This window comes from Musa acuminata, chromosome BXJ1-11 (assembly GCF_036884655.1).
Source record: "Musa acuminata AAA Group cultivar baxijiao chromosome BXJ1-11, Cavendish_Baxijiao_AAA, whole genome shotgun sequence".
Lineage (NCBI taxonomy): Eukaryota > Viridiplantae > Streptophyta > Magnoliopsida > Zingiberales > Musaceae > Musa > Musa acuminata.
In genome coordinates, this window is record NC_088337.1 from 4,139,791 (window position 1) to 4,159,206 (window position 19,416).

Consider the following 19,416-nt stretch of genomic DNA (forward strand, 5'->3'; position numbering starts at 1 on the left):
ATCATCTGATTGAGTCAGATATATCACTCTCAGTTCAATGCTTTATGTATTAAATTTAGCTGATAAAATTTCAGGCATATCACTAGAAAATATTCCTACTTAGTTCTTGAAAATTTTGATTTATTCACAAGTCCCTTAATTTAGTTCTTGAAAGATTTAAAAAAATCTTCCATTCTCCTGTATGCTACAAATTTAGGTATAGCTAAATGACATTCTGCAATGTGATAACAATGACCTCTGACACTGAAACCATTTTGTGGTTTTGGAATACATTCATGAGAATGGAAGGACTGTTCCACAGATCTCCCCTCCCCCCTAAACAAATCAATAAAAAGATCACTTTCTCCAAGGAACTGACAAAAAAAAAAAAGAATTTGGTAGTAAGTCATAAGAAAGATCAGAAGATGCTACCCACATGCCAGAAGCAAGTGCAGTATGAAGAATTAAGAAGAGTGCAATTGAGTTGTATTTTATTAAGTATAGATAAAAAAACATTAAAAGAATAATTACAAATATACAGTTTCTAAGTGTACACTGAATCAATCCTATAAATATTTTCTTTTATGATTGAATCAATCCAAGGATCGTTTGTCATCTTTTCAGGCTTACATGATAAGATTGAGGGAGATAAAACACAAAAATAGTCAATGAACATTGAGATGCCACATTTGCTTGCTGTCAAGTTAACCACTATAATTTGATGAACTTCTTTTTGCTTTTTTCTTTTCATGTTCCTCTTCTCTTTGGAATCTAATAGGACACTTCTTTCCTTCTAGTCTATTTGATCATGTTTAACTTTTTTGTTTGCCACATTTATGTTTTATTTGCTCTTTGACAAAAATAATTTGGACTTCTTTTTTGCTCACATAGTCACAAATCAACCCTAAAAACCTGTTAGTTGCATTATTATTCTCAAAATGGACTTCGAAGGTTCCTAGTTAGCCTGTCCATAGCTAAATTTTGACAATGATAAATAATTTGCAAAGCTTGTATCAGGTATCTCACAACATTATATCTACAGGTTTGTAGACTATTGGAATGACATGAAGCACATGAATTCCAATAGCCATTAAAACACGTTTACTATGGCCAACCCCCAGCAGTCCAAAGTCCAGTGAACAATCTCAAAATGGATAATCCAACAATTCTATTTCACTATCCTTTCAGACCTTCACCATTTAACATTTGACACTCCTTAAATGAATAGAAAATACATCATAATGTGCAAGAAAACTCAGAAAATTTCATCCAACAAAAGTAATAGGTGCATGAATATGAGAAAGAGCTAATCCAACAACTGGCCACATTGAGTAGATGAAAGCACACCACAAAGCTTTATATATATATAAAAAAAAAGCCTAAAAAATCTCATAACTCCATCCAATGATCACAAATTTGTAGTCCCCAAAAACAAGGTCATAACCTAGTGCAGAAGAACTAAAAGGCTAATCTAAACAGAACATGACCAGAAATATTTTTCTCAAAAGCTATTGAATATGTTAATATAAAGTCTTATAGACCTTAAGATTGTTTAAAAGTATATTAAATTATTTCTTCCAGACAGTGGACATACTCAGATTCAAGACCAATCACAAGAACAAACATTCATTTTATAGGTCAATTTCATAAGTCTGCTATTTGATTACTCATTGACAGCAATATTCTTAGGATGTTAAATCCTTCATCAGCATCAAGAACACAGATGCACTGAGCACGAAACAAGTATGAACTGCAACAAAGCTCACGTAAAAGGAAAAAAAAAAAGAAAACTCAGAGCACAAAGAGAAAATCAATAAGTGGTTTGCCAAAGTTATGTCCTCTAAAGAAGCATGTGACTTGTCGGCCTTAGCACTTTGCAGAATCACAAGTCAAGGGTTTTTTCTGCCTGATTCAGTTTTACGCAGCCAGTGAATAAAACAACAATAAAATATATCTGGATTATGTTCACAAGAAATGTCAATCTATAAACACAGTGATACAACAGCACATCTTGATATTACATATTTAATGAAACATTAGAAGGTGATACAGTCTTTATCACGTGATTCCGATCAATGAAGTATATATATCCAGATATGCCTAAACAATAACTTCAATTAAGAAGCACACATGTTAAGAAGGCAATTATTGCATGAGATTTTTATGACTTATTTATATGGAGAGGGAAGTAGATAAATGAAATTGCTATTTGGGATGCCCTAAAAAAGCCTATTACAAGCATGAGAACACAAACTGGAACCACAAGATCAACAAGTCATTTAAATTGCTGCATAGAAGATAAATAATGACACAAAAACTAGTTTGGCCTAGAAGTTGTCTGACATACTGGCTAAAGCAATCCAACAGTGCCCATTTTTGCTCATCAGAAGTCGAATTGATATTGTTCAACAATGCGAGAACAAAAGCTTAGTTAATTCCTAAGGGGAAAAAACAGCTAGATCCATTTTCCATTGTCTACTCCTCCATCTCCGAACCTGAGGCACCATTCTTCTTGTTATGCTTTCTTGCATACCTTTGGTTCCTCAGAAACTTTGGATCCATCTGCAAAACCCATAAATAAGAACCCAAACAATATAAAAAACAAATATTTGATGCAAATTAGCAAATCCACAGGCAAAATAACATTCCAGAGATGCTACCAAAGCAAACCCGATTAATACTTCTCATAAGGATACAATAAAAAGGAGGAAAAACATCATCTGGGAACACTACGTAAGCATACAAGAAGAACCATATACACTGCCTAGTAAAATCTACTAAAAAGGAAAGAAAAAGACAAAATGGCGAAAATAAGATTAGAAGAAGGGAAAAGATCGAGAAAGACCAATACCCCTTTGGTGGAGGTGTGGCGATGCTTTCGGGGCTTTTTGATCCCGTTCTTGTGAGCTTTGTAAGACTGGTTGTGAGCCGTGTGGTTCTTCGACTTAGCCATTTCTAGATCCCGAGAAGACGGTGTCGAACAATTAGCCAAAATGGTACGGAATCCAAAGCCAAAAGGCGATTTTGAAGGCTAAACGTCAAAGGAATATGGCAAGCGAAGGTGGAACAGGTCGATTCCGAGAAAGAGTATTACCTACCAAAGCTGCGGAAGAAGGCGGAACGGTCTCTTCGATGCTCCTTCGGTGCCGAGTAGGGTTTGGAACACGAAGTCGATGTAACCCATTTTATAAGGCCTCTCCTTCGAATGTTGTTAATTATAGTAGAATGACGGATATGTCCTTCCCGTCGACGAAATTTATTGGGCCAAGCCAAGATTTCGTCCCTTAAATCGTAATCATCGTCGTGGTCTTCAAACACCGGTACCATGCCGATACGAAACATCAGAACCGGCCGGTCCGGTAAACTGAGGCCAGCTCGTCCCCATATAAATACTTCGCTATGGAGTGTCTCCGTGGCGAACGCGTGACCCTTTACTTTGTCCTCTCGGTACTCCCCCGTCTCTCCTAGGGTTCGCCCCCGCCCCCTCGCTGGTGCTGTAGGATTTCCGGCCACCAGATCGCAATCAACCACTTTCGATCATTGGATCCGATCTCTTCCGTCAGGGATCCGCTAGAACTGTGTGAGGTTTCGGCTTCTCGGTCGTATCTGGGGGTAGATTCTTGCCGGCGACCATGTTTCTTATAGATTGGTTTTACGGAATCCTCGCCTCGTTGGGGCTGTGGCAAAAGGAGGCTAAGATCTTATTTCTTGGACTCGATAATGCGGGGAAAACGACGCTGCTTCACATGCTTAAGGATGAGGTAATCTCGGGATTCCTAATCTTTTCCGCTTTGTCTATTTTTTAATCATTAAGCTTGGATTTGTGTTGGAAGCTTTGATTTTTATGCTTGTTGGAAGCCTGCGAATACCTTTTTCTGATTTTTCGGTGAATTTTTTGGTGTTCGTGGTATGGCAGAGGTTGGTCCAGCACCAGCCAACACAGTATCCGACGTCGGAAGAGTTGAGCATCGGGAAGATCAAGTTCAAGGCTTTCGATCTGGGTGGGCATCAGATCGCTCGCCGTGTCTGGAAGGACTACTATGCGAAGGTCTTATTTCCAACCAAGAATCTCATCGATACATCTTAATTGTTTCTCCAGATATTAAATGGTTTGAATTTTCTGATAATTATGATCAGGAACTCTCTTAATTCGTTCTTCTTGATCGCCGTTGTTTCTTAATCGACGCATCTCATTGATGGAAATAGCATAGTAGGAATCGATCTGTTGTGAGCTATGTGAAGTAGAATAAAGAAAAATAACAAGAGTTGTTAAGAATTCTATGCTTATTTTCCAAAATGTCTTTCTTAAGAAAATTGTTGCACTGAATGTTATCTCATAACAAGTAATTAATTCACTTAAGTTATCGCAGAGAGTAGTTACAATTAGCTTATTTTAAATAATCAAACGAAACATTGCAATTTTGAGTTATGAATATCCAGTTTGATTACAATTCTTAAAAGGAAAGTTTTGAACTTACTTCATCTATCATATGCATAGATTTGGTACTACTGAGTTTGATTTTTTATTTATGATTGATTTCCCTGAGGAGATTTTCCATCCAAGGCCCTTTTCATTATTTTTCCCTTAAAATAATTCAATCTTATGGTTCCCTTCTTCGGTGGAGTAATATGAGAGAATGGAGATCATCACAAATGCATATAACTCTTCAATCTTAACTAATATGAGGACATGCTCCATTTTGATCATATAAATGTCCCTTAGCAATTAATTGATCATTTATTTTAAACTTTTCGTGTGCTGCTCGGATCACTCAACCATGACCCCCCCCAAGTTGGTTATTCCAGGTTAAGTTTTGTTAGAAGAATTGGCTTTGTTATGTCAATCTTTCTAGAGTTCCCATTTGTTTCTTGTGTCTGTATGTGTGTTATTATACTCTTTTATTCCTTTGACAAATTTACTGTCATTATATGTTGGTTTCTTTTCTGTTTCATGTCTTATGGCTTTAGATGATATGTTAATCATTTTAATCTACTCATGCTTTTAATAAGTCCATCTAGATATATGTAGACATATGTAGAACAAATCTAGTGTCTACAACGGCAACAAAAAATGTAAACTCCAGCTAATTAGGGTAAGTTATATTGTTCTTTTTGTGAACTTATCAACAGTTTGAGTCATCGAAATAGCCTTCTTACTTGTAATAGTAAAACTGCATAGTTGTTAAATCATTCAATGGTGAGAGCCTCATGCATTGACTAATATCTTTTTAATGGAAACATTTCTTATAATTTTCTTTTCTACTAGCCGTAAGCGTCATTCTCAATATTCTAATTTGAAGGATACTAGCTTTTTGGATAATTCTATTTCTTAAGCACTTGACATTCTGATCCATGGAGTGTGGCAAGTATTACATCTATCTTGAAGCTTTTACTTTCCCTTTAATTTAAGAGGGCGCACAAATATCGTACATTATGCCAAACACCCTTCTCTGCTTTGACTGTCAGGGTCTACCATATGAATAATATTTACTTTCGTTGCTGCCTTCCATTGGATGGTAGATTCATTGTTTTGAAAACTTGGCTTTTGGGTGCCCCTTTACCTTTTTCATCGATTCCAATTATAGGTTTGCTTGATCTTAAATATCTAGTTAGCTTAAAACCGAAGAGAACCTTGTAAAATGGAATGTTCTCTCTTATTCAAAATTGAGCTTTCAAGAGCTTCAGATTAGAGCAGAAGTGGCCTTTTAAGAGTTTAGGATTCTTGTAGGTTCCAATTATGAGTTATTGGAGTTTGTCAATTGGGATTGTGACAACCTTTGCATGGTTGTTTAAGTGGAACAAGAATGTCATTAGGTTATTGAGATTCCAAGTATATCAGGTTGTAGGTGAGTTTCAAAACTATAGGCAGGTGGAACTTCAAAAACCAGCAAGTATATATGTCAGAAAAACACCGATGGCTGTGGATATGATGCAGGTAAGAAACTTTGTATATAATTCATGGTAAATAGAAGTGGATGGTATGGAGGTGGATGGTGTAGATATAAAGCGAGGATGGAAAAGTTAAGGCTGAGCTTTAAGGATGAAAAATGCACCACTGACTCTAGCATCACATGCAGGAGAAGCAGATGAAAAATTTGAAATTATGAAACTCAAATTCATTAATTCAAATTTGACTGAACATAGTTTCTTCCTCTATCTAATATATAAGTCTATTGTGTGTCATGTACGTTCCTGCATTGGTTAAGTTTGAGTTTCTAATTGGCCAAAGCCTTGATGAATTGTTTGTTCAGTTAGGTGCAATTCTATTATCTTGAATATTGCCTTTGGTGAAGAGGATTGACAACTTGAATCTCATTCATGAAGATGGTAGTTAAATATTCTATGGTTAGATGTTTTAATTTCTTTGGCAGGTAGATGCAGTGGTTTACTTGGTAGATGCAGCTGACAAGGAGAGGTTTGCAGAGTCGAAGAAGGAGCTTGATGCACTCCTTTCAGATGATGCGCTGGCTAACGTGCCGTTCCTTATATTGGGTAATAAGATTGACATACCATATGCAGCATCTGAGGATGAGCTACGCTACCACCTGGGCTTGAGCAATTTCACCACCGGCAAGGGCAAGGTAAACCTGGCGGACACCAACGTTCGCCCCTTGGAGGTCTTCATGTGTAGCATCGTTCGCAAGATGGGCTATGGAGAGGGCTTTCGATGGATGTCACAATACATCAAGTAGACATGCTCCCTGTGCCGCGACGAAACAGCTCATGGTATTTTCTACCCTGGTCCTCAAGTTCTTGTTGGGTTTTTAATCATTTCATTGTGATGTTGAAGAAGGAACAAACATATCTTAGCGATATAGTTTGTCGTTTGCGAGAACGTTCCATCAGTGACTTTCTTAGTTGCTTGTAAATATATTTGTCCTAAGTTAATACAATTTGTTTTTCCGTAATCTTGTTGAAAGATGTCTCAAGTTTGATGGCAAACATACTTTTGTTAGAGTTGGGTAAGTGTTTCTGATTAATACATATCTAGAATCACCAGCGTGCTGTATTTTTGTTGCTCTTTTAATTACGGATTTGATCGAAGGTAGGAATTGAAAGCTTTTTTAAGGGCAATAGACGTTTAGCTTTTAGATCGCTGTTATCTGACTAATTGTTGGTGACTCCTAAAAGAGTTTTGTCTTCCTTTATTTCCGTATAGCAACACTACTCGGTGGTTATGCTAATTAGATTCATTTAATATATTAGACATGTGACGTCTGTCAATGCGGGATTTAAATGAAATGTTCGTAGAAGCCCCTCTCTCTCTTGTTCACTTGCCTCATTTAAGTACGTATCCTCTTCGCACACGCGTCAACACGTGGGTTCGGGAGTGCGATCTCCACACAAATAGGCCGACTCAGCTTGGCCGAGTCGACGTCCGAGTCCGACCGAATACCACACAGCATTAGAGAGTCGAGAATAAACAACATTGCTCTCAGCCCGGTGATCTCAATCGTTTTGCCAACTCAGTTCGTGGACGGAGATTGTATTTGTTGCGGTAAACAACTTTGAGCCGTGACCTCGGGGCTGATGCGGCTCGGTTCGGGTTCGGAAGGCAGGATCTTCCCGGTGCGGCCCTTGGGTTCGCCGAGGTGGTCGGCTGCGGCGGTTCGATCAGGACGGGGTCGGCCGACTCCGCCGGAGGGGGCTCCTTAGCTGGGCACGCGCCTCGTCTGCGGTCCTGCACACAGATCGGGTTGGGAGGCTCGACCCGACCCCTCCGACGATCAAATCAGCAGATTGTCACGGACAAACTTTGAAACAGGGTGTTTGATGTAATGCTTATGTATGTCCGTGTCTTTTGGCATGTTCATGCCTTGTACAGAATGTAAAGGGGCGGCCGAAGGCTTAATAGTCCCATTTTAGTTGGGTTGGTGGCCTATTTAGGCTTGTAAATAAAGGTTGTGTCATGTGGACACGTGCGAGAGCTTTTCGGTCTGTAATGGACCATTTTACCCTTTGTTGTGCCACTGTTCAGAGCTTGTAAAGTCTGTTTATAATTTGCATTGTCTATGAAGTGTTTTTCGGACATGTTTGCTTGTGGATCCCGATTGAGGCGTTCTCTTTAACCCGTTCTCTCTTTTGTTGGTCCTAAGTGACAATGGGAGGCTTCGGGGAGGCTGACCTTTGCGGACGGACGCGCAAGGGTGCCGCACGACTTAGGCAAAACCAGCTAAGGCCGTGTCATATGGTATCAGAGCGGGACAAGCACTCATAGAAACACTTGACATGCAAATGTGGGGGACCTAGCGGGGCTGCGTTGAGGGCAGTCAGCAACGCGCGACCGTTTGATGGAAAACGGGCATGGAGATGTAGGGAAAAGAGTCGCTTAGAGGAGTGGGCATCTAACATTGGCATTCAGAGGAATGGCCAACTCTTCGCGCAAGAGGCACCACAAGAACAGGCAAGCTTGGAAGAATGCGGAGCGCACAAAGGTTGGGATGGCTGAGTTTGAGCTACGGCTCAACGTTGACAACTTTACTTGATGGTGCTCAAGGCAAGCGAGGCGCTTGGCAAAGGACGAGACCATGCAAAGTGGAATGAGTTGCTCAGCGACCGAAAGAGTTGTGCAAAGCTCACAGAGGTGAGGGGAATTGCTAACTCGAAGAATTCGGTACTCATGCATGGGCTTGTATGCGGACGATGGATTGTTCGTGGCCATCCCAAGGCGGTCGAGACTCGGCGCCATGGAGCATTGAAACTTTCTCTTCGGCATGCGAAGGATACGTCCGGAGGAGGCTGAAGTGTGCAACGAGTTCAGCATGTTGCTAGGCCTTGAGGGGTGCAGCGGTGGCTGTATTGACGTGGAGGCGCAATCTAGCAAGTGCGTTTGCAAGAGGCAGAACAATGCACAGTTTGTTCAGCAAATCGGAGTAGTCCAAAGGGGATGGTGGTCTCCGAAACGAAGAGAGATGCTGCTCCAACGGGACAGTTATCCAGGAGGGATAAGTCTCGGCTCTCCAGAGGGAGAATTGTCACGCCCCTCAAAATATCCATGATTTTTAAAATTTTCGTCACAAACCAATCCAGGATCCAAACTAACGTTTGAGGACACTGAAAACATTCTATTCATATTCACATCTATAAAACCTGTGCAGTTTATAATCATATATCACATCACTCGATAATTCACATTTATGGCAACCCAAGCCAACTTGACAAACATGAACAACATTTATAAATCCACAAGCTAAATAAATTATACAATCAGAACTCCAACTATTCACCACAAGTTCATATCGTCATAAATTAGACATAACATTCCGAAATTCCAAATAAGAGAGATCTTCTAACACTTTTACACAGTATATCCATTTCGATCATCAGAACAATTCATTACATACAAAATATGCTTATACAACAATAGCATAACAACCAACAGGACTTGCCCATAATTCTGAATAGCTATCCACTGCCTCAGCCCAAATCAAACATCTCGAAGAGTGACAAGCTGACCTGAAAGGTTTATATAACAACGGAGTGAGCCAAAAACGGCTCAGCAAGTGACAAAGCATATTCAGAACAAAAGGAACAGTTTGAAACAAGTAAGGTATCATAATGCAAGGCAGAATACCAGAATTCTCAAGGATACCATCTCAATAGATACCAAATCATACGTATCATGTCATTCATAACATATTTGATCCATAACGAATGGAGCATAGAGTAATTGGAACATATCAATGGCAGATAGGACATTTCAGAACAAATCAGCTCATAGCAAATGGAGCACAGAGTAATTTGGAGCATATCAATGGTAGATAGGACATTTCAGAACATATCAGTTCATAGCAAATGGAGCACAGAGTAATTTGGAGCATATCAATGGTAGATAGGACATTTCAGAACATATCAGTTCATAGCAAATGGAGCACAAAGTAATTGGAGCATATCAATGGCGTATGAAATGTTCCGGAGCATATCAATGACATATGGAACATTTCGAAACATATCAACAGTGGATGAAACATTTCAGAGCATATCAATAACAAATACCGTACAGAAGCTCAAACGTCGTCTTTGACGTTGCAAACATATCAATCTTATCCAAAGCATGTACAGAAACACATAACCAAAGCTCTGGATATCATATCAAACATACAAAAGGTGTAGTGGGATCTCAGTCAGAATGTGATTCATCCATTTCTGAATGACCACCTGACAAAAGTCTCCCACGTCTAGGTGAAGTCAAAGGGGGCCGGCAGAGCATCGCAGGCTCTAATCACATACCCACGTAGCGGGCAACAAGCGCATACAGAATATCCCTCATAGCGGGACCCCACATAGCGGGCAAATAGCGCATACCCTTTACCATTTCTGGCAAAGGTCCAGACAATCCCACACACCAGAGTACAAAAGGACAGTTTCAACAATAAGTAGCATATATCGGAAGCACACGCGAAACAACAAACGTACATGTGCCTTTACGAGTCAATCCGAAGTAAGCAATAATCTTTCACAAGTATATTCAGACTTGAAAGGAATTGAAAGCAAGGGCACATATGGAATCCAAGCAATCACTTATACCTCAATTCAATAAGAAGATTTGATGAATTCAATGTCTAAAGGAATGAAACTGGAATAGGCACATATCGAAAGCAAATGCGGAACAATAGGATATACATGTGCCTATATGAGTCAATACGATATAGCATAAACGTTACACAACAGTTTTCAAGAATGCAATAATTTTAAGGACAAGAGCATACAAGAATTCAAAGCAGTAATATAAAGCTCAATTGAATAAGAAAGCTAAAGGATATCAATCTCCAAAGGAATGAAACCAGAATATGAGAAATCGACCAAAGCTCGATTTCTGGCAGAATACAAGAGGCACATTGAACAAATGATTCAAACTATCAATCGTGCTCCAATTTACTCAGAAATAATCATTGGATAATACTTCCAGATAAGACAGGCTTCATATGAATTGAACTGTCCAACAGAGAGAGTTACAAATAATTTGGTAAGCAAGTGTCGTAGAACAAAATCTCTGTTGGCAGAATTCATAATGTCAGATTCAACAGACAACTGGACAGGTGTTTGGATTCCAAATCTTTCAATCCATATATCAAAGAAAGGTCTACGAGTCTAGTTTCCAATGAAATCAGTTTTGAACAAATCAGAGTTTCCAACAAAGACTTATAGGCAGCTCGGTATCAAAAGGTCAGAATATCAGAAGTTGCACAGATTCGAATCGTTACGTCTAAACAGGAGATATATCAAATGCAAGGCTAGAACAATTCAAAGTTCCTCATATTCAAAGCAAATGTAGAGATAAAATGGCAGTGAGGAACGATCAAGATACTTGCAATAGGAAAGATTAGAGCAATTATAGGAGGAACGATCAGGGAACTTGCAATAAGACATATCAGAGCAATTATAGGAGAAACGATCAGGGAACTTGCCTTTCAAGGATTTCGATCCGAAGATCCAAAGAAGGTGCTAGCCCAAATCCTTCTACTTTTCCTCCGTGTCCTCTCTCTGTTTCGTTTTGTGCTCCCGTTTTCTTCCTTTCTTCGCAACTACACCATGTGTCGAACATCGAGGCACAGTCACCTGCTCTCTCTTACTCTCATTCATTCTTTTTCTTTCCCAAACGCAGCTGCCACAGCCGCCGCCGCTGCCGCTGCCACAATCGCAGCCCCTTCCACCGCACTACCTTCCTTCCTCCCTTCTCTCGCAGACATAACTGCTGCATACGCAGTCGCTGCCGCTGCGGCCGCAATCCCGTCCGCAGCCCCTTTTTCCCCCTTTCCTTTCCTTTCTTTCCCAGCTGCAACTGCCGCAGTCACAGTCGCAGCCATGGCCGCAGCCACCATAACCGCAGCCTCTTCTTCCTCCGCTACTCTATTTCCTCTCCTACTTCTCTTCCAACTGCAGCTGCCACTACCGCAGCTGCCACCCCTTCTCCTCTTCCTCTCTTCTTCCTCTCCTTCCCTTTCTCTTCTTCTTCCTTTCCTTCTCTTCTTTCCCAGCCACAGCTGCAGCTGCCATCGCCGCAGCCGCAGCCCCTTCTCCTCTTCCTCTCTTCTTCCTCTCCTTTCCTTTCTCTTCTTCTTCCTTCCTTTTTCTCTTCCTCTTTCCCTGCCATAGCTGCAGCTGCCACAACTGCAGCCGCAGCTACTTCTTTCCCTTCTCCTCTTCCTTCTCCTTCCTTTCTTCTTCTTCTCTCCCCGCTGCAACTGCTGCAGTCGCGGCCGCAGCCACGGCCGTAACCTCTCCCTCCTCCCCTGCTCATCTTCCTCTTCTTCTTCTCTTCCAACTGCAGCTGCCATCGCCGCAGCTGCAGCCCCTTCTTCCCCGGCGTCACACACACCCTCTCCTCTGTTTCCTCTGCAGGAAACAGAGGTATCACAACCTCTTCTCCTGCTTCCTCTTCTTCTTCTTCTCCTCTTCGAACGCCCCACACCTCTCCTCTGTTTCCACCTGCAGGAAATAGAGGTGCTGCAGCCCTAGCTGCTGCCACCTCTCGCTCCTCTCCCCCGTCCCTCTCTTTTCCCTCTTCTTCTCCTTCTCTTCTTCTCCTCTTCCCTTTTCCTCCCCAACGCCACACACCTCCTCGCTGCAGCCTTGCCGCAGCTATCTTCTTCTTCTTCTTCTTCTTCTTCTTCTTCCCTTTTCATCCTCAACGCCCCACACATCCTCTCCTCTGTTTCCACCTGCGGGAAACAGAGGTGCTGCAGCCCTAGCTGCTGCAGCTGCCTCTCTTTCTCCTCTCCATCTTCCCTCTCTTCTACTTCTTCTTTTCTTCTCTTCTCCCTCTTCTTCCTCTTCTTCCTCTCTTCTTTTCCCTCTTCTTCTCTTCTCCCTCTACTTCTCTTCTTCTTCTCCCCACGCCCCACCGCTTCTCTCTGTTTCTCGAAGAAACAAAGAGAGCGTGGGAGGCGGTGGGATAAAACCGAAATTTTCGGTTTTCTTTATTTTCTTCTTTTTACAACTTAACAGTTTAGTCCTTGAAATTTTCATATTTACATATAGGTCCCCCGATTTATAAATAAATCTTTATTAATAATTTTGAAAAGCGAGGGATATTACAAGAATCATGTGAGACGGACTTCACATGTTGAGGAGGAGTACCTCACAAACAACAACTCCACGAAGCTCAATGGACCGAGCAAGCAGCGAGGAGTTGTCGCATGATCTCGCTCGAGAGAATGCATTGGTGGATGCATTGCGAGATCAAGTGGGGGAGCGACTTAAAGCAACTTAAATGAAGGCACACTTAGAGTCGTTATGAAGATCGGACTCAAGGGAGGGCTGACCCGTGGAATGGTAGGCACGAGGGCCACCATCGACTCAATGCAAAAACGAGGAGCGGAGCAATTTGGGTGTAACTTGGCGAAGTACCCAAGCCGCATGAAGGGAGCCAGCATATAAGTTGGAACGTGGAGCAGAGGCACAGTGCTTTCCTTAGACAGAGGTCAAGGACATGAACTCTTGCAGAGGCAATAGTAGGATCATGTTGTTCCATGGGTCCTTCATTCTGACGGAGCGGACTCATCTTGCATGGTGCCAAAGACGAAGGGAGCTTCGGGGCACATGCACCTTATCTCAGAGAAGCATTTGATGGAGGAACTAAGGCGACTCAATTTGCAGAGGCGAAGTTGGGTTCAGAAGGCCTTAGCACGGGGCAAGAGGACGCAGAGGCGAGTACTCTTGAAGAATATGCCACAGTGTTGCCATTCAAAGTTGCCATGAAGGAAGCGGTGCGCAGCGGAGATTGTGCTGGTAGGGGCAGAGGCCCAGGATCCAGACAATGGTGCACAAATTATAGTGAAGTCGGTGGACTTCGGGAGCTACTAGGCGACGGACTGTCCTAGAGCGGTGCTTCATCTAGGTGTGACCCAAGAGTGGGTGGATGAAGGTCGATTGCCAAAGGAGCGAACAAAATCGAAGGTGGAGGAGACCCTGCGATGTATTGGCAGAGGCCACACATGGAGGGTTCACAATTCGAGTTTATTCCACAAGGATCAGAATGCAATGGAGATGTCACCAGGAGGCGACATGGTGCAGCGGATCGTGGTGGAACAGTTCGTGGCAATGCGACACACACGACATAGTCCCGGGAGGGACTAGATCATATGGAGGTATGATCGGGAGCTACTGGGAGCTCCACTTCGGTGAACAACACGACGGCAAGAAGGGCTATGGATTCAAGGAGTGAAGGCCATGGTACCGCAGAGGCGGGTCTTCCGTGCGTGCATCGAATTTTGCTTCGGATGAAAGCCTTGGTCATCAGCATATGGGGGCTGGGTTCCACCAAGGGAAAAGTTCGAATGCAAGTACCAGTGAGTTCCATGGGAGGAACTTGATCATGCAGAGGTATGATCGAAGTAGCTGGAGAGTTGGACTGCTCCAGAGCTCATATTCGCTTAAGGGAGCCCGGCAAGTCAGAGGACAAGGCCGAGTAAGCGAATGTTGCTACCAAGGAAGCTAAGGAGAACAGAATCGGTGCAAACCCTACAATGTGATGGCAGAGGCCATGCATGGGAGTTGCAGTCTGTCTTTCCATCGACCAAATGGACTGCTTGGAGAACACAGAGGTGTTGAAGCAGGGGGTCGAAAGGGGCGAGGAAGCGACGACGAGTCCAGAGGGACTTAGCTACCCAAAATCAAGGATCAGTTAGAATGGAGGTGGACTCAGAGGAGTGCCACGGAGACATATCTACTGATCGTGAAGAAAAGGGATGCAGATGCGAGGCAACGGATAGTAGGGCCATGGGCATGGCAGCGCCATGGTACCGCAGAGGCGGGACTTCCGTGAAAGTCATTGATCCCTTGCTCTCATGGAGGGAGAGCACTTGGTCGTGAAAGGGGCCGAGGAGGTGGAGCATGCAGAGGCAATCTCCAAGTACCGAGACAAGGCTGAAGGGCAGAGGCCGAGGAACTTCGTAAGATCGGTGTCAACAAGTTTCTCATCAAGATAGCCGTAAGTGAAGGACTTCGGGTCATGCAAGAGTGCACGACCAAGGAACGAAGCAAGCAATACGCGGTGCTGTACCTTTGCTACTCAGTGGAGTAGGCGGCAAGGTTGATGGAGAAGACGGTACAATCCCAGAGGCGACCTCATCTATCAGAGAATTACTCCAAGTTGGGGTGAAAACTTCCTGCATTCCAGAAGTTCAATGGCATTGAGAAGGTGAATCACAGTAGCTAACTCAACGCAAGGAGTGCAAACACTTCAAGTGCTTCAGAAGTGTGAGCAAAGAGCAGGCGAAGGCCAGTAACCAGCTCGATGCGTGAAGTACAACCTCGAGGAGGCGGGTGAAGTCAAGTAACCTTTGCCTTCTCAATCCTTAAGAGAATGGGCGAAATCGAGTACCCCAATTCTCTTATCTATCCAGTAGAGGAGCTCTGCACAAGTTCAAAGACCCTTCGAAGAGAATGGAAGACAACAGTTGTCAAATCCTCACCAACGGTGATCAGTGCTACTAAGAGTAGATTGTTCGCTTCATTTCCCAACGAAATGCCAATCGAAAGCGGAAGTGATGCGAACCTACTTGGATGTGACAACTAACTGAAAGAAGAGTCAATGAGCAGATTTTGTGGAGGAAGGACCCAAAACTTCAGAAGTTTGCGAGGCGATGCTCGTTAAAGCTCCAACAAGCATCCACTCAGTTCAAGTAGCATGTGGAAATTTTGAGAAACTGGCGCAGTAAGAATGGTCTTTTCCTTCATTTGGTGGATCCGCAGGAATCAACGAGGATCAATACAACTCAGCCAACCCCACACCAGAGTCAGAGTCATTGGCGAGTTGAAGCAGCATGGCGGATCAAAGGTTCGACTACTCAGAAACAGCAGCGGAGAGCAGCTGGGAGCCAGGAGGCGCATTGCAGCTGGAGCAGAAGATTGAAGACTCAGCAAAGGCGAAGAGTTGCAGTGTTCACAAAGGCTTCGACAAGGACGTCGAAGGGATAAGTGGGGGAGAATGTCACGGACAAACTTTGAAACAGGGTGTTTGATGTAATGCTTATGTATGTCCGTGTCTTTTGGCATGTTCATGCCTTGTACAGAATGTAAAGGGGCGGCCGAAGGCTTAATAGTCCCATTTTAGTTGGGTTGGTGGCCTCTTTAGGCTTGTAAATAAAGGTTGTGTCATGTGGACACGTGCGAGAGCTTTTCGGTCTGTAATGGACCATTTTACCCTTTGTTGTGCCACTGTTCAGAGCTTGTAAAGTCTGTTTGTAATTTGCATTGTCTATGAAGTGTTTTTCGGACATGTTTGCTTGTGGATCCCGATTGAGGCGTTCTCTTTAACCCGTTCTCTCTTTTGTTGGTCCTAAGTGACAATGGGAGGCTTCGGGGAGGCTGACCTTTGCGGACGGACGCGCAAGGGTGCCGCACGACTTAGGCAAAACCAGCTAAGGCCGTGTCAAGATGGTGGAGAGGGTAGAAAGAAGAAGAGTTTGAGGTGTCTCCTTGGTGTATTTTTTTTCTCTTCTGTCCCCCTTTGCTCGTTCAGAGTGCGAGGGTATTTATAGGAAAGTTTGCTATTGTTTGATGTGCCCGCTTGCAGGGGCAGGTGGTGGCGTCTGACATTGTTTTGGCATGGTATGAAGAGCCGAGTCTGAGTGAGCGTTAATACCCCTCGGGCTGTGTTCCGGTCCGTTTGACGGGTATTATCACGTCGATCGAGGCGTGAGGCGTTGGCTGATGTCAATCGAATCTTATCATAATTACTTATTCGAGTTGGTTGGTTGATGTCCTAACGGTGAAGAAGGCCAATGGAAAATCAATTTTATTGATCTTAATAAATATTATCCTAATAATAGTTATCCTTTTTGCCTTGAATTTATCCGTTGATAGTTGTTTATGAACTATTCACTTTTATGGTCACCTTTTTGCTTATTTGTGAATAGACGCTTCGTCTGTTTATGAAGTATTGACTTTTTATGATTACCTTTTTGCGGTGCCATCGAGAGGTCAAAACAGAAGGCCGCATCATATAAACATCAATAAGTCAACATCAAGCCGGACTGACGGGTTCAATATTTGAGCAGCTGTTTCAGCATGCACGCGTCTGTGAATACTAAACTTCGTCCACCCACCACTCCTTCCGCGTGATAGTCTCTCACCGCCGCCGGCCCACATCTACTATTCTACACCTGTCACACTTCTCCGAGGCTATATATAAACCTGCAACCCACCACCCTTTGTTCCGTCACTCACATTCATGGAGGTCGCTCCATAAGTCCACCATTACCGCCATGGATATGGCAACAACCTTCCTACGTGAGCTTTTCCTATGCGTTGCGCTCTACTACATCCTTCGCCACGTCGTCTCCCGCCTACTGTCGTGTTTTTCTCCTCTCCCTCCGGGACCGCGAGGCTTCCCGGTGGTGGGTGCCCTCCCGCTGCTGGGAAGCGCGCCGCACGTCACACTGGCCGGCATGGCCAAGCGCTACGGCCCCGTCATGCACCTCAAAATGGGGCAGTTCGGGATGGTGGTGGCGTCTACTCCGGACGCCGCCCGAGTCTTCCTCAAGACTCTCGATCCTTACTTCTCGAACCGCCCCGTCGACGCCGCCTCCGTCCGCCTCGCCTACGGTGGTCAGGACCTTGTTTTCGCCGAGTACGGCCCCAAGTGGAAGTTGCTGCGCAGACTCTGCAAATTGGAGATGCTCGGCAACAAGGCGCTCGAGTCATGGGCGGCGGTGCGGCGCGACGAGGTCGGCCGCATGTTGCGATCCATGCATGCATCGGGGCGGAAGGGAGAGCCGGTCATGCTAGGGGGGATGCTAATCTATACCATAGCCAACATGATCGGGCGGGTGATACTGAGCCGGCGGGTGTTCGAGACGAAGGGCTCGGAGGCGAACGAGTTCAAGGACATGGTGGTGGAACTCATGACATTAGCGGCGCAAGTCAACATCAGTGACTTCTTGCCGGCGGTGGCTTGGATGGACCTCCAGGGGCTGGAGGCGCGGATGAAGAAGCTGCACAAGAAGTTCGATCGGGTTCTCAGCAGGATGGTGGCGGAGCACGAGGCGTCAAAGGGTGAACGTGAGGGGAGACCGGACTTGCTAGACGCAGTGATGGCGATCCGGGACGGGCCAGAGGAGGAGAAGCTGACCAACGATAACGTCAAGGCTCTTCTTTTGGTAAAGACCACCTTTCCCGCTCATGCAAACCACGACGCATGCACAGTCTAATTTCTGGCTTCTGGCCATGTCAGAATCTGTTCACCGCAGGCACCGACACCTCGAAGGGCACCATAGAATGGGCAATGGCCGAAATGCAACTGAACCCAAGCATCCTCAGGCGAGCCCAGGCCGAGATGGACGGAGTCATCGGCCGAAACCGGCGTCTGGAGGAATCCGACATACCAAACCTCCCGTACCTTCAAGCCATATGCAAGGAATCATTCCGGAAGCACCCATCCACGCCTCTCAACCTCCCACGGATCTCAACCCAGGCGTGCGAGGTCAACGGCTATTACATCCCGAAGAACACGAAGCTCTTCGTCAACGTATGGGCCATCGGGAGGGACCCGGACGTGTGGGAGCACCCACTAGAGTTCGACCCCGACCGCTTCATGACGGCGAAGGGCGCCAAGATAGACCCTCGTGGCAATGACTTCGAGCTCATACCGTTCGGCGCCGGGCGGAGGATCTGCGCCGGTGTGCGCGCGGGGGTTGTGCTCGTGCAGTACATGTTGGGTTCGCTGATCCACTCGTTCGACTGGAGTCTACCCGAAGGGTCAAAGCCCGACATGGGCGAGACGTTTGGGATCGCACTGCAAAAGACTGTGCCGGTGGCGGCCATGGTGAGCCCTCGATGTGCTCCCAGCGTCTACGACTAGTTGAAACCCCATGCATGTTGCCTCAACTTGGAAGACGGTAGTGAGTCAGTCTGGTACGAGACATCTCCACGGAATGCTACGTCTCACTATTAATGCCATGATAACAAGGGTTTTTCTATTTTGACTTGCTCGTCTCACTATTAATGCCACGGAATGCTACGTCTCACTATTAATGCTGACTCAAAACAATTATTAATATAACGATATATATAATTTAGGATTAATATCTATTTTAGCTTGTGATTTTAGTCATGCATCTTAAACCCTTATGATTTACTAATATCTAAAATAATTCTTACATTTTTAAAAACGTAAAATATAAGCTCTTCCCATCAAACCTGAGTTAACATACGTTAGAGTCCGCTTATTTAGCATGTTAACTCATACTAAATCATTAATATAATAACATATAATTTAAGATTAAAAAATTAAGACATCTATCAATGGTCGGAGGAGGTATTGTCATGAAAATGACCAACAATAACAGTGTCGAGCCACTATTGCCTAGCAAGGTATCGTACGCATGCAATCTCTCTCGTGCAAATGATGAGCTCAAGAGCTTTCGGTCTTGCCTTAGGTGGATATGCGTTGACCAGTCTGACGCTATGTCATGGACAAAGTTATAAACGAGA

General features: G+C 44.1%; 2 protein-coding genes and 1 long non-coding RNA gene across 3 annotated transcripts; 2 read left to right on the forward strand and 1 right to left on the reverse strand.

Moving 5' to 3' along the window:
* Nucleotides 1-3,381: 3,381 nt before the first annotated feature.
* On the forward strand, nt 3,382-6,887 carry LOC103970449 (GTP-binding protein SAR1A). Its single transcript, XM_009384229.3, has 3 exons — nt 3,382-3,740; nt 3,896-4,027; nt 6,351-6,887. Exons 1-3 carry the CDS (start codon nt 3,612-3,614, stop codon nt 6,669-6,671), a joined length of 582 nt encoding a protein of 193 aa, XP_009382504.1. The 5' UTR covers nt 3,382-3,611; the 3' UTR covers nt 6,672-6,887.
* A 2,266-nt stretch (nt 6,888-9,153) lies between these two features.
* On the reverse strand, nt 9,154-12,847 carry LOC135596942 (uncharacterized). Its single transcript, XR_010481071.1, has 2 exons — nt 11,388-12,847; nt 9,154-9,435 (listed from the first exon to the last, which is right to left on the reverse strand). It is a non-coding gene; the product is annotated as an uncharacterized LOC135596942 (long non-coding RNA).
* A 4,188-nt stretch (nt 12,848-17,035) lies between these two features.
* On the forward strand, nt 17,036-18,858 carry LOC135596560 (flavonoid 3',5'-hydroxylase 1-like). The gene is made up of 2 exons (XM_065088610.1): nt 17,036-18,083; nt 18,158-18,858. The coding sequence occupies exons 1-2, from the start codon at nt 17,190-17,192 to the stop codon at nt 18,782-18,784; spliced, it is 1,521 nt and encodes a 506-aa protein (XP_064944682.1). The 5' UTR covers nt 17,036-17,189; the 3' UTR covers nt 18,785-18,858.
* The last annotated feature ends 558 nt before the right edge of the window (nt 18,859-19,416 follow it).

Coding starts and splice junctions, on each gene's coding strand:
- LOC103970449 (XM_009384229.3), top strand. CDS start 3,612: ATGTTTCTTATAGATTGGTTTTACGGAATCCTCGCCTCGTTGGGGCTG. Junction 3,741..3,895: donor TTCACATGCTTAAGGATGAG/GTAATCTCGGGA, acceptor GTGGTATGGCAG/AGGTTGGTCCAGCACCAGCC. Junction 4,028..6,350: donor GGAAGGACTACTATGCGAAG/GTCTTATTTCCA, acceptor TTTCTTTGGCAG/GTAGATGCAGTGGTTTACTT.
- LOC135596560 (XM_065088610.1), top strand. CDS start 17,190: ATGGATATGGCAACAACCTTCCTACGTGAGCTTTTCCTATGCGTTGCG. Junction 18,084..18,157: donor ACGTCAAGGCTCTTCTTTTG/GTAAAGACCACC, acceptor TGGCCATGTCAG/AATCTGTTCACCGCAGGCAC.